The sequence below is a fragment of the Mauremys reevesii genome, linkage group 2 (genome assembly GCF_016161935.1).
Source record: "Mauremys reevesii isolate NIE-2019 linkage group 2, ASM1616193v1, whole genome shotgun sequence".
Lineage (NCBI taxonomy): Eukaryota > Metazoa > Chordata > Testudines > Geoemydidae > Mauremys > Mauremys reevesii.
Window position 1 is genome coordinate 220,830,078 of NC_052624.1, and position 13,741 is coordinate 220,843,818.

General features: G+C 41.7%; 1 protein-coding gene across 2 annotated transcripts in view; it reads right to left on the minus strand.

Annotated features, from left to right (window-relative positions):
- Positions 1-6,573: 6,573 nt before the first annotated feature.
- LOC120399366 (transmembrane protein 68-like) overlaps positions 6,574-13,741 on the minus strand; it is a 47,771-nt gene continuing 40,603 nt past the window's right edge. For both annotated transcript variants that reach the window (XM_039527552.1, XM_039527553.1), the window contains exon 6: positions 6,574-8,164. In XM_039527552.1, coding sequence (XP_039383486.1) covers positions 8,060-8,164 — 105 coding nt within the window. In that variant the 3' untranslated portion in view covers positions 6,574-8,059. The remainder of the gene's footprint in view (positions 8,165-13,741) is intronic.

A 13,741-nucleotide genomic window follows, 5' to 3' on the forward strand; every position in this document is an offset into this window, starting at 1 on the left:
CTGGAGACTGTTGTTAACAAACAAACAAACTCCCACCTATGAATGTGAAGCTATTCACTTCTAGGCTGATTCAGAGGCCACTGAAGTCAATGGCAGTTTTTTTCAAACTAGACTTCAGTGACTTTGGATCAGGCTCATTAAGAGTGTGCAGTTACAGTTCTTACTCGGGAAATACTTACACTGGCATAAATGGATGACTTCAGATTTACACCAGTGTAACAGATATCTGACCCAGTATCACTAAACCATTTGAAATATGTACTGTATACGCACCCTCCTCTCTGTCTAGCATTACTTAATATCAGCAGACCCCTACCCCCTCCTTTAGCTCCCATTCATTTGCAGTTTGGGTTTGCAATCTGAAATCTGCCAAATTTACGTCCCTTATAGCAACCCAATTCACACAAAGCGTCTAGATAGGGGCATCAGAAAGGGGAGGGGCCTGGTGCCATTGGGCTGTGGATCTCCCATTTGGTGCTCCTTTTCCCCACAAGAAATGCACTATATGAGCCCCTTCCACTTATGGGAATGGAGGGAATGATCCAACAACAGTTGCCCAAAGTATGGGATTTATCACACAGCACTGCAGGATTATCATTTATTTTGTTACAGCACTTCTGTGAAGCATACAGAGAGCAAAGTATTAAAGAAGTGTGTTTTAAAATGGAATTTGAAAGAGGAGTGGATGAAAAACTTCGGTTTTTTTTTTAAATGATTAGTGATCACATTTATATGTCCAGTTGCCGTGCTACTGTTTTACATTTTTGATTTTTGGCATGTGAAAGAACATTTAATTTAGGGTTATTAAGGAGCAAGCAGTAGGATATAAGGGGTCTTCCTTGGGTAGTTGGGTCAGTTCCCTGGCTGTCATCCATCTTTCTATCACTGTGATCATCTCATCGTTCAGGCCTACCCATTTACGGAGATCTGGTGGCAGTTCCTGCATGTAATGGTCCATGACCAGGGTCTCCAAAATCTCCTCCGGGGTGCACACCTCGGGCTGTAACCACTTCCGCGCGAGGTGTATGAGGTCGAATAGCTGGGACCATGGGGGTTTATTCTCCTGGTATTTCCACTCATGGAACCTCTGGGCCCTTACCGCTGCCATTACCCCTGATCGTGCTAGGATCTCTGCCTTCAGCCGGGTATAGTCAGTGGCGTCCGTGGCTGGCAAGTCAAAGTAGGCCTTCTGGGCCTCTCCACATAAAAAGGGGGCGAGAATGCTGGCCTACTGCTCCTGAGGCCACGTCGCACACTGAGCAGTCTTTTCAAATGAGAGGAGATATGCCTCTACATCATCTCCTGATGTCATCTTTGGCAGATAACCAGTAGCCCTCAGGGTTTGCTTGAGGGGTAGCTCAGTGATTTGAGCATTGACATGCTAAACCCAGGGTTGTTAGTTCAATCCTTGAGGGGGACATTTAGGGAACTGGGGTAAAAATCTGTCTGGGGATTGGTCCTGCTTTGAGCAGGGGGTTGGACTAGAGGACCTCCTGAGGTCCCTTCCAACCATAATATTCTATGATCAGATACCTATCTAGTAATTGATCAAATTCAATTACACTGAATTTATAATAAAGCCACTTTACACCTCTCTGGCATCATAAAGGGGGCTTTTTTTTTTTTAAATATGTGTGTCTTTTACACTGCCACAAGTGACATATAGAGGGAGGCGGAAAAGGATATTATCAAATATATGCAGTTTATATATACATTTTTCTAACTATATATATAAATAAAATAAATAAAATTAGAATCTTGAGACCTTGCTTGTTCTCAAGGCAATTACATCCTTGATGTGATGTATGTGACCAGCACTGTCATAAGTCTGAAATAGTCCTAGTTTATTGATCTTCAGAGGATCTTTGCTCAGCAAAAGCCCATTTGTTTATTTCAAGGGTAAGAGAGGACTCCGGTAGGACATTAGAAAGATCTAAATATGTGTAACTGCTGAGTTATTATATATTCTAATTATTGGGTGAAGAGGGTGGTAATTATTTTTCTATAATTGTGGCAAGGAATGTCTAGAGCAGAGGTGGGCAAACTACGGCCCGCGGGCCATATCCGGCCAGCGGGACCATCTTGCCTGGCCCCCGAGCTGCTGGCCGAGGAGGCTCACCCCCAGCCCCTCCCCCACTGTTCCTTCTCCCCCTTAGCCTCAGCTCGCTCTGCCACTGGCACAATGCTCTGGGCAGCGGGGCTGTGAGCTCCTGGGGCAGTGCAACTGCAAAGCGTGGCCTGATCTGGTGCTCTGTGCTGCACAGTGGTGGTGGCGGTGTGGCCCAGCTCCAGCAGGGCAGCACAGCTGTAGCACCACCAGCCACCGGTGCTCCAGGCAGTGCAGTAAGGGGGCAGGGAGAAGTGAGGGGTGGATAGAGGGCAGGGAAATTTGAGGTGGTGGTCAGGTGGTGGGGGTGTGGATAGGGGTCAGGGTGGTCGGGGGAAACAGAGGGTTGAATGGGGGCAGAGGTCCCAGGGGAGCAGTCAGGAAGGAGGCGGGGTTGGATGGGGTGACAGGGGGCAGTCAGAGGGGAATAAGCAAGCATGCTTGTTGAATGTTTCTACTAAAATGGTCTGCAGTGAAATGGGTAACTGTACCAACATTTATCATTAGGTTTTACAGTAAACACCCAAGGAGACGATTGGGGAAGCAAACACTGCTGGTACACTATTATTTCAAATGAGTGATCTGCAAATCCACTTGCTGCTGTTATAATTTATACCAGCAAAACACCTTTACCCATCGTATGAAGTCCCACAAATAGGTTCACCTGAAGAGAAGAGATTCTTTAGTTAGCAACAGAGAAGGACTGTTTTTTGTGTAATAGGCATACAGGTTGCAAAGTAAACTAATGCAATTACATTTATTGGGACAGGTTCCCGCATAGAACTTGTGATGGGAAGCAGGAAGTGTTACTACTGAATCGGAGTCAGTCTCAGGCTTTGCTAACCTGGCAGGCAGTACCATGTCTCGGTACAAGAGCTGTTGAGAAGGAATCAAATGAAGTGTCTCTTTGCTTTCAAGAAATGTGCTGACCAAGACTAAATCAAATTAAACAAGACTCCTGAGCAGACTGCTGCACTGATGACGAAGAAGTCCAGGTAGCTGCATAAATGAATCCCCTTTGACCAAATGAACACTGCCATCACTTGCAGAATGTTAGTAATTAATTCCTTCCGGGGAATCCTTCTGGACCTGCTGTCTGGCTAGTGTCTACAATACCCTTGCCAGTAGATAGTAAGGGAACCCAGGCCAGCCCTCTTCACTGGGTTCCAGGCCAGGGACCCTATAATAAGCAGCCAAGGTCTCTGCACAGTCTGACTCCTTGCTACTGTTTCCTTGGGCTTCTTCCTACTCCTCTGACTTTCTCCCCTCTCAGCCCTTGCCAGTGTCCCAACTCCCTCTACTCAGGGAGTAACCGCAGCCTGCCTTCCTGCTGTCCCCTTCCTGATCACTGCGCCTGGGCTTTATACTGGCCCCGCCTTCTGCTCAGCTGAATTAGTGGCATACTCCCTGGCTCCTCCTCCAGGTGCACCCACTGGAATTAATTGGCCTGCCTGGTCACCTTAACCCCTCTTAACCCTGTGTGGGGGACATGCCCCATCACAGAAACTTAAATAAAAGTAAATCCAGTCCAATCTTCAACTTATTCTGACATTATGGAAACACTCACCCTCTCCTGGGAAGCAGTACGTCTATAATGACACTCCCCAGACATTGGACAAAAACTGCCTTTTAAGAATGCTTGTGTAAAACAAAAAATGAAAATGCGAGAGGTGTGCATGTACATATCCTTGTTAAAAAATCCCCAACACAATAGTTAAAAACATTGATGAAAATTGGAAAATTGGAAAAGTTGTCTGTTTAGAATGCATGCTTTTTTGAGTCAGTGACCTGTCATATGTATGTACAGCACCCACCACATTTTTATACAGCATATAAATTATGATAAACAACAGAACAACCTAAAAGGGACATTAAGGATGCAAAGCGAAATACAGCGCTACCTTGATATAATGCCACCCGATATAACACGAATTTGGATATAACGCAGTAAAGCAGTGCTCCGGGGAGCGGAGCGGGGCGGGGCTGCGCACTCCGGTGGATCAAAGCAAGTTCAATATAACATGGTTTCACCTGTAATGCGGTAAGATTTTTTTGGCTCCCAAGGACAGTGTTATATCGAGGTAGAGGTGTACTCAAAAGTCAGGAAATGACAAATTTAGGGTGGCCGCTGCAACACTAACTGCTCCCTTGTGTATATTCATTACAATGCAGATTTCAATTCAATGAACAAATACTATCCCTTCCCACACAACATCTGCGGTGCACAGGTTCCACAGTACAGTGACTGAAACACCTGTATGATACTTATTTTTATCCTCATTGTTTAGTGTGTGATCCTTGCCTCATTCCCTATACAAAATTAAATTTCTGCAGTGACACAGTCTCTATATACCCCTGCCTTACTTCCCATCTAACCTATGCACTACTGTCCTGATTGCGAGCCCTTCAATGAGTTTTGGATTGGACCCTGGATGAGAAATGCCACACAGCTTTCATATGTATGTGTGCAGTGCCAATAGTAAGAGATTGTTTGCTGAATGAGTATTAGTGCTCTGCTAACATAAAAACATGTAGTGCCAATGGAATATTGGAAGATCTTTAGTTTTTAAAAAACCTCATTGTTATATGATAAAAATGTGTACATGCTCAAAATTTATTTTTAAAATCCTTATAATTCAGGCAAATCTAAATGGATTTTCATTAGACCAAGGACAACACATTAGTAATCTAGATGCTATCTCCCTGGTAAATTTCATGTTTCTTTTCTCAAAACCTGGAGGTGTTAAAGCTATTTTTTAAGTCTTTTTTTCCCCTAATGACAAGAATGTATATTTAATACTTGATTATTGAAAATGTCATACCTGATTTTACTCAATCTATTATATATATATATATATATATATATATATATATATATATATATATATATATATATATATATATAAACAATGAATTCACACTACTGTGGCTCTTTTGGGTAATATTGATTGGAACAATGCAGGACATTAACCAGAGTGGACCAGCAGTAATCCAACACTAGCAAACAGCTTACCCGCACCTCAGAAAAAGATAAGAAACGGTTACTCACCTTTGGTAACTGTTGTTCTTCGAGATGTGTTGTTTGTGTCCGTTCCATATTATGCTGTCTGCTCTATCTGCTTTACTTATGCTTTTTGCTTAATTAAGGTGGTAATATATTGTCCTAAAATTTTCATATTAAAGCTTTAAACTAGTTAAGCTTAGTATTGGTGTGGATTGTGCTTTTCACTCAACAATGTGAAGCCATCTTCTCAAGGCCTACTGATACTGTGGCAATGAAAGATTAAAGTAGGTTTCCACCTAGGTTACTTCAATACCCCTTATTCACTCACCAGCCCTTGGTTATTCACTAATAGACAGGGGCGGCTCCACGCCGCAGCACGCCAAGTGTGTGCTTGGGGCGGCATGCCGCGGGGGGCGCTCTGCTGGTCGCCTGAACCAGAGAGGTCTGAGTATCACTGCTATAGACTATTCAGTCAAGTCTGCTTTGCCATTAAAAAAAAAGGGGGGAGGTTAGAGAGTGGAGATCCTAGAAGGGAAGAGGAGTACAAAGAGCCCAGGAAGGGGCTGCTGTGGTAGGAAGGAGTCCAGGGATATGGCAGCAAGGGGCCTGATGGAGCCAACTTCATCTGCTCATTCTAGACTGGAACCCAGTGGCATGGCAGGGTCTGGCCACTGGAAAAGGTGCATAAACAACTTGACAAGGGTGAGCAGGACTCCTGGGTTTGGAAACAGGCCTCCAGGAAGACAGCCCTGGGAGGAGTTGCTCTGTACAAGGGCAGTAAGACAATGCTGCAGAGCCGAAGAAGGGATGAAGAGTGCAGAGACGTGAGCCTGGATATAAGTGAAGAGTTTGAGTTTAATTTACTGGACTCCTAGAGGGTGCTAGATGAGAACCTACTATTCTGCATTAGCCACAAGGGGCAAATCATTGATCTCCATTTGGGCTGGCCCTTTCCTCAGAGCTCTAAAGAAAGGGAGAGAGGCTACAAGACTCACTTCTGGTTTCTTTTTGTCAAAACAGCTGAAATTTGGCCACTTAAAGGTATAGGAGGAGGTTCACTGCAGAAGTGCACACAACTGGAAAATATGAGTATGAGCACTGGTGACAACGTATTTGGTAAAATACCATTATGAAAGATTTCAGAGTAGCAGCCATTTTTCCTTCTGCTGATAATAGCTCATCTTAATTAATTAGCCTCTTACTGTTGGTATGGCTACTTCCACCTTTTCATGTTCTCTGTATGTATATATATCTTCTTACTGTGTGTTCCATTCTATGCATCTGATGAAGTGGGCTGTAGCCTACGAAAGCTTATGCTCAAATAAATGGGTTAGTCTCTAAGGTGCCACAGGTACTCCTGTTCATTATGAAAGCGTGTTTGAAGAAGGAATCCACACACCGAAGCTTATCAGTTTTACAAGAGTGAGTCAAGTATAACTTCCAATTTTATTTGTTTCCAGGATTTCATGCATCATATTTAAAATACTAGTTTTACATTAATATGTAGAGAGAAGCAACAGGGCATTTAGTTTTGATTCTTTTCTGTACTCATATACTTCTGTACTGGATACTTTTCAAATTGAGCTTTCAAGAAGACAAGAAATCTAAATGCTTCAGGGCACTTGTTTTTATGTACATAGATTTAGCTCAAATGTTTGTACTCTACACATTCTAATATCAAATCAAGCAGACCGTGATGCTGTACAAAATGACCATCTGGAGTTGTTTCTTCAGATCAAATTTTCCTGATTTTCCTCTTGTAATAGTAGACAAGTGGCTATTGCAAGAAGATTAAAGCACAAAAGAATAAATGTTTGCTCAGTCTTCTGGAGTCATTAAAGAGCAAATACTATAAGGGCAATAATTGCATGAAATAAAAGCAAAAAATGCATCTTTGAGTAGGAAGTTTTCTGTCACTGCCACTTGGGAGTTCATCTCTAACATTCTTGGATAAAACATTGGTTCAATTAAAGTCAAAGGGATTTTACTATTGAGTATAGCAGGGTCAGGATTTTCACTCCTTATGTTTACGATCTAAGCAATTCAAACATTAGACAGTGCTTCAGCTTTTTCCAATGTTTGAATAAGTTAGTAATTCTGCTGTCAAAGAATTAATATGATGTACTATATCAGAGCATCTAAGCCAAGCAAATTACTGTTAAACTTGGTGAAACGCCAAAAATTTAAAAGTAACCTTCAAAGGAGAAAAGATGGGTTTGTGCTTTTTTTGATTGTTTCTGGTGCATCAAGAAGGCCTGAAGAGTTTTTCTCCCTCTCAGGATCTGGGAGGGTTTCTTCTTTCTTTTTTGTATTAGAAAATTTTAGGTGTTGTCTGCCTTGGAAAAATCTGTGATGACTGGAGAACTAGCACAACGGGAGCTGTGTTATTGAGCAGTCAAAGCATTCTTAGGCGTTAAACTCTGGATTTTAATTTGTTTTTGTTAGCACCTGTTTAAAACATAACTTCTAAGGAACATGCTGTCATTTCAATTAAAGTGAGCCCACAATGCCTATCTGAGACACCCCAAGAGGTTCCCCAACAAAACCAGACTAGGCGTTTATTATTGGCCTATTCCTATTCCCATTGACTTAAAATGGGCTTTGGATCAGGTTTATGGCTTTCAGTGGTACCAGGATCAAAACCTAAGTGGGGGGTGGGGTGGAAAATTCCTCCTCCAAAAAACACCCCCACCTTTTCAGGCCATCTTCACGTACCATAAACTAGTAAAATGAGCACAAGCCTAAATTTTTCAAAATCCTTTGTAAGCCAATTTTATCTTTTAAGAATTTGAGTTTTGGCCCGTTTCTACTTGCTGATCAGAGACATAAGAGAGATAGCCCTTGTTGGGTGAAAAACTGTAATTTTTTTAAAAGTTCAAAGTACAGTAACATGTAGTTATTAATACTTTTACAACAAGGTATGTGCATTTTAAACATAAGTAAACACACTAGTCATCTTTCTGATGTTTATCAAATCGTTCCAATAGAGCCCTTGATATATTTCCTGGTAATTTTTGGTGTCTGTCTCTTAGCGCTTCGATGGCAATCTTTGTCTGTTGAAAGAAAGAAAGAGGGGGAAACCTTTTATATTACAGGAATGACGAGTCATTATTTTCTTCAAGTTTTCCCAAGGTTGCAAAATATATACAAAAAGTCTAAAACTCTATGGAAAGCGGTAAGGGTATGGGCAGAGGGGGCAGAAAAGGGAAATTCTTCACAAGATCCCATCAAACACATCTCATTTCCAGATGCTAGTGTATTTTCCTGTGATAACTAAACAATTATATCTAGCTATGCAACAGTGACATAGACATGTTATCTCACTAAAGCACTAATTGTAATAATCTCTAAACTAAACCAGCACTGAGGAAAACCTATTCAGTGTAAAATCCTTTGCCACAAGTTTCAAGAGGCAGTTTCCCTTTCAAAACCAGTTATACACTTTAACTCTATTTTAAATGTTTACTGTTCATTAAAATATTCATGGCATGGCTAAATAAAAAGGGAGGTTTAGGATGTAAAAGGACAATTCATTCAGCATTCAATGTACTGTTCCCAACAAATCATGTTTCTTCAGGCCTATTGACTCTCATCCACTATAATTAGACTCCAGCTAAAATATGGTAATCAGCCAAGGCCCTTTCTTCTACACCCCACCAACACTAAAGAATTTGTTTATAAACCAGGTCAACTTTAATTTAGTTAAAAAGGTCAATGGGAATTCTTTGGTGCTCAAACTCTTGGGGGCGGGGGGGGGGGGCAGGGGATCAGATTATTTTTGTAGGTGCCTAAATATAGAATAATGAGCCTAGATTTAGGCACATAATTTTGAAAATATTGGCTAATACATATAAATGCATTGGAATAGGAAATTTTAAATGTTTCTCATACTAATATTAACACCCACAATGCTCCAGTAGGGCCCAAACCTCAGCCAGTTTACACCAACTAAGGATCTGATTTATAAAATTTATCAATTGCAGAGGTGTAACTATGTTTTTTATGTATGTGCAGCAAAAAGGGACTGTGGAGTCTGGTTCCTTGTTTCACATAAGGCTCTTCTATGCATTTAGTATTTAGGAGGCTGAGAGGTAGGACTTGAACTATAATGTGTACAGTATAGGTCCAGGGACAGATTTTCAAAAGGCACAGAGAGCAGTCAATGGGAGTTGGGCATCTAACTCCCTTTCATATTTTTGAAGATCTCCCCAGATTACTATGGAAACATTAACCTTTTCCTAGAATTTATGTATTTAAATTAATGTTGTAGTCATATAATTTCTTGGATTTAATTTTCATTTTAAAGAAATGGGAGGGAGAAATAGCTCAGTGGTTTGAGCACTGGTCTATTAAAGCCAGGGTTGTGAGTTCAATCCTTAAGGGGGCCATTTAGGGATCTGGGGCAAAAAATCTGTCTGGGGATTGGTCCTGCTTTGAGAAAGGAGTTGGACTAGATGATTTCCTGAGGTCCCTTCCAACCCTGATATTATATAAAAAACAAGAGAAACTGCCCCTGAGTTTAGATATTTAAAGATGACCTACAAAACAAGATTTTTATTCTTCCTTTAGGAAAAGTATATAAAGCCAGTCTCAGGGATTTTCTTTTGCTTATAATATTCATATGAAAAGAAGGATCTATTATTTCTAATCTTTGTAGGAGAAACTTGATAAGATCACCAGAAAATGAAATTAGTATTACAGCCTTAGGTAACATCCTGAGCCACATCTCTCCTTCCCTCTCTGAGACTATACACAGATTGTTTACTCCCTCTGTCCCTCTCCACCATAAATGAAGCAAAGTGTGGATCCATTTCTTAGAGAGAAAGGGATTGTGTTTGGAGAGATGCAACATAGAAAACATCCTTGTAAGACATCACTAGTCAGGTCTGCTAGCAAAGAAACGAAAGTAAAGACTATAGCCACCTGACATTTTTATTTAAAAAAAAACAACCCTAAACATGCCACAGAAAAATGTCATGAAAAAAATATGCTAAGGTTGTCCTACATCAGGAAGAACCAATGGAGGGCACAAACAAATAGTTGCCTTTGCTTGCAGTGCACTTTAAAATATTCCTCTCTAAACTGTAGGAGCTTTCAGGCTCTTGTGTATTGAAAGTGATGTTTATCAAATAGCACTGTCAGCTATTCATGAGCAACTTACATTCACAGGAGCACCATTTATCCCAGATTAAGTTCTCTTACATCACAAATTAAGTTTCACTAACAGCGACACCCATCAATTTTTGGGTTTAGAGACAAGCTGTATTCCTTTCTCCTGCAGAATATTTTAGTAATGAGGAGGCCTATCAAGTTACCTTCATTTACTTCTATGCAATCCCATTGTCCTCAAAGAGGAGACTACTGAAACCTTGCTGGTTCAGCTTTGCGCAGGAGTGTCCTTACAGCCTTTGAAGGTGGTGAATGATCCTTTAATAAGCAAATATAGGAGGAGAAAATGGAAACCTCCTAAAGTCCAGGGGCTGTTTTGTCATATTGCCTGAGTAAGTCTTCTGTCCTTTCCCCTCGTTCCTTTGAAAAGAAATCACCCTTTCCTTTGTGGACTTTCTCTTTGGCCTCTGCATCTATCTTATATGACAGAACAAGGTCGGATTTATTTTTTGGAAATTTATAAAAGCACAATGTGTTTTTTCACATTACAGTTAATTCTCAGTCCTCTTTAATTATTCCTCTCATTGGGTTTAGGGTAAGTTGTGTTTCCTTTTTCCTTCTTTTTGGAAGTGTCTTCCTGTGGATGAATGGATGGACAAATTCTTTTTGGCTACATGCCTCCAACCATAGTGGAGCAATGACTCTTGTGTAATGGTGCCAAAAGCCATGCTTGGGTCACCTGAATCAGATTTCTCAGCATGTCCAGGGGACTCTGGGTGCTCAGGCCTGAGGGACTTTGGGAAGTTAATGTGTGTTGAGGAAGGGCAGGTACTGCAGAGAGAGGGGAGATTCTAACGTAATTCTGTTTCTTTCCTCTCCCTAGCTTTTCCAATTGTACATTCAGGAGGTCCTTCTCCTCAGTGATGGTGGTGGTGAAGGGGAAGAGAAGACAGGATATTGATGATCTGAATCTAAGGGAAAGCAAATAATTCTCTGAATTTTTAAGTGACTGAAATTAAGTTTATGTTGGTGGAGGAATGTAGCTGCTCCGATATTCCCACATCCAAGTAAGTGGCTCAGTCTGGAACATAAGAACATAAGAATGGCCCTACTGGGTCAGACCAAAGGTCCATCTAGCCCAGTATCCTATCTTCCAACAGTGGCCAGTGCCAGGTGCCCCAGAGAGAATGAACAGAACAGGTAATCATCAAGTGATCCATCCCCTGAGAACCTAGGAATAGAAAAGATATTTTCTTCCTCCTGGGAGTCAGGCCTGCATTTGAAGTCATTTTTTATTTTAGAAACCACTTTGTGCAGCTCCTCAGCTGTCTTCTGCCTCTCAAGACATTTTATGCTGTACTTGTCACTGTGGAATCTAAATATACCACAAAATAGAAGAGGATAAAAAGCAGGAGGAAAGAAGAAATAATAATACAGTCTCTTTAGCCCCCATAGAAAATAAGAGCAGAAAAAGATTGCAGAAACTGCCTCAGGGAAAAGCATTATGATGCAAATGTAAACGAGGGTCTGAATGAGCATTTCCCTGGCCTCAACTGAGTAACTGAGGGAGATGATCTCAGGAGTAGACCAGATTTGCACAGACTCACTTTTCCTAAGTCACAGAAGACAGATTTGCTTTGCCAAAGTGATTGGCTTTGGCTGTTTTGGATTAAAGTTCACTTTAGTCTTTAATGCACGAGCTAATGAAATATTATCCTTTTTATATGTCCAAAGGGCAGCAGAACTGTACTTGATATCCCCTAATTGAGTGGGTCATCCTAACCAGAACCTCACTCACTACGCAGGAGATAGTGATGTCAAATCCAAGTGCAAGTTGGAAGGGAGATAGGTGTTCTTGTCTGATAGTGAGGACTCTGTTTAAAGAGCCTTAGATACCATTTGGCTTCCACCCCCCTCTCCCCCCCATGTTTAAAGACAGAGCAGATCAGACTCACTTTAGACCTGGTTTGCACTACAAAGTTAGGTTGATGTAAGCTGTCTTGTGTCAACCTATTTGTTCATGTGTCTATACTCCAATTTGTATCCCACTGATGTAAGCACCCTGTTATGGTGAGCCATAGTTGACACAGTGCAAGTGTAAAGAGTGTGTGAGTTATGTTGAACCTAACTGTCCTCCCGGAGCTATCTCATAATGCCCAACAGTGACCACTCTGGTCATAATTGTGAATTCCACTGCCCAGGGGGTCATAGAGACTGGAAGCCATAGCCCTCCCCCTCTCCCAACTTTAAATCCCTGCATATTTTTTAAATGCCTTTTCCTGATTGTCCAGCTTGGTGAGCACACCTAACAGGTCTTCCTCATTGGTGCAACTGCCCAACCAAACATACCAGTTACATGCTCTAGACACGCTTCTGCCTGGAATAGACACGCTCCTGGCCTGTGGGGAGAAAAGACTGTGCAGGAATAGCTATGGACCAGCCATAGAAACATGGGCATCTAAGAGAAGATTGCACAGTGGATTCAGGTGAAGGGGTACAACATGGATCAGCTGCAGTGCCACGTGAAAGTGAAGCAATTGCAGCAGGCATATCACAAGGCTGGGGAGGCCAACAGTCAACCTGGTGCTGAGCTGCAGACCTGCTGCTTTTACAATGAACTACATGCCATTCTTGGAGGGAACTCTACCAGCACCCTGCAAACCACTGTGGATATCTCCAATACACGCAATAAACAGACCCTGGCCATTAACAGCATGGAGGAGGAGTGACATGTGGCAAGGGTGTGGGGGGTCCAGTTATGCAGAGAGCCAGGATAATTTAGAGACTCCATTGCAGGCTAGCCAGTCCCAAATCATCTCAAATCTGCTTAAGTTTCATCAGCGGAAGTTTGAGTCACAAAACTGTGGTCTCCAGTGCCACTCTGCATTACCCTGATATTGAATATGGACATTGGACTATAACCTGATAAACTGATTCTGAAAAAGACTCTTTGCAACTCTAAAGCTCTCTATCTCTACTATGAAACTGACCTAAGAACTCTATTCATTTTTGTACATATAATGATCTTTTAACCAATACTCTCTTTTCTTTTTAAATACATTTTAGTTTAGTTAATAAGAATTGGCTGTAAGTGTGTATTTGGGTAAGATCTGAAATATTCATTGACCTAGGGGGTAATGTGTCTGATCCTTTGGGATTGGTAGGGCTTTTCGTATGATGAACAAGATTTTCTTGTTGTACTTGACTTGGCTGTCTGTGTGGGAGCTCAAGGCTGGGTTGCTTTAAGGGAACGGTGTTTTGGCTTCTGGGTAACCAATAAGGTATTGTAGATGCTGTTTTGTTGCTGGCTTGGTAAATCTAAGTAGTAGAGTAACCACCAGTTTTGGGGATCATCTGCCCCCTTCTTTGCAGTTTTCCCTGATTGAGCAATCACAGCATAGCCCCCTTGGGATCCTGGTCACACTCATGTGTGCCCCACAACACATTTCCAAAATTCCCAAAAAGCATTGTGCCAGAACGTGGTATATGGCACACACAGATACCTACCCGCTGTGCACCAC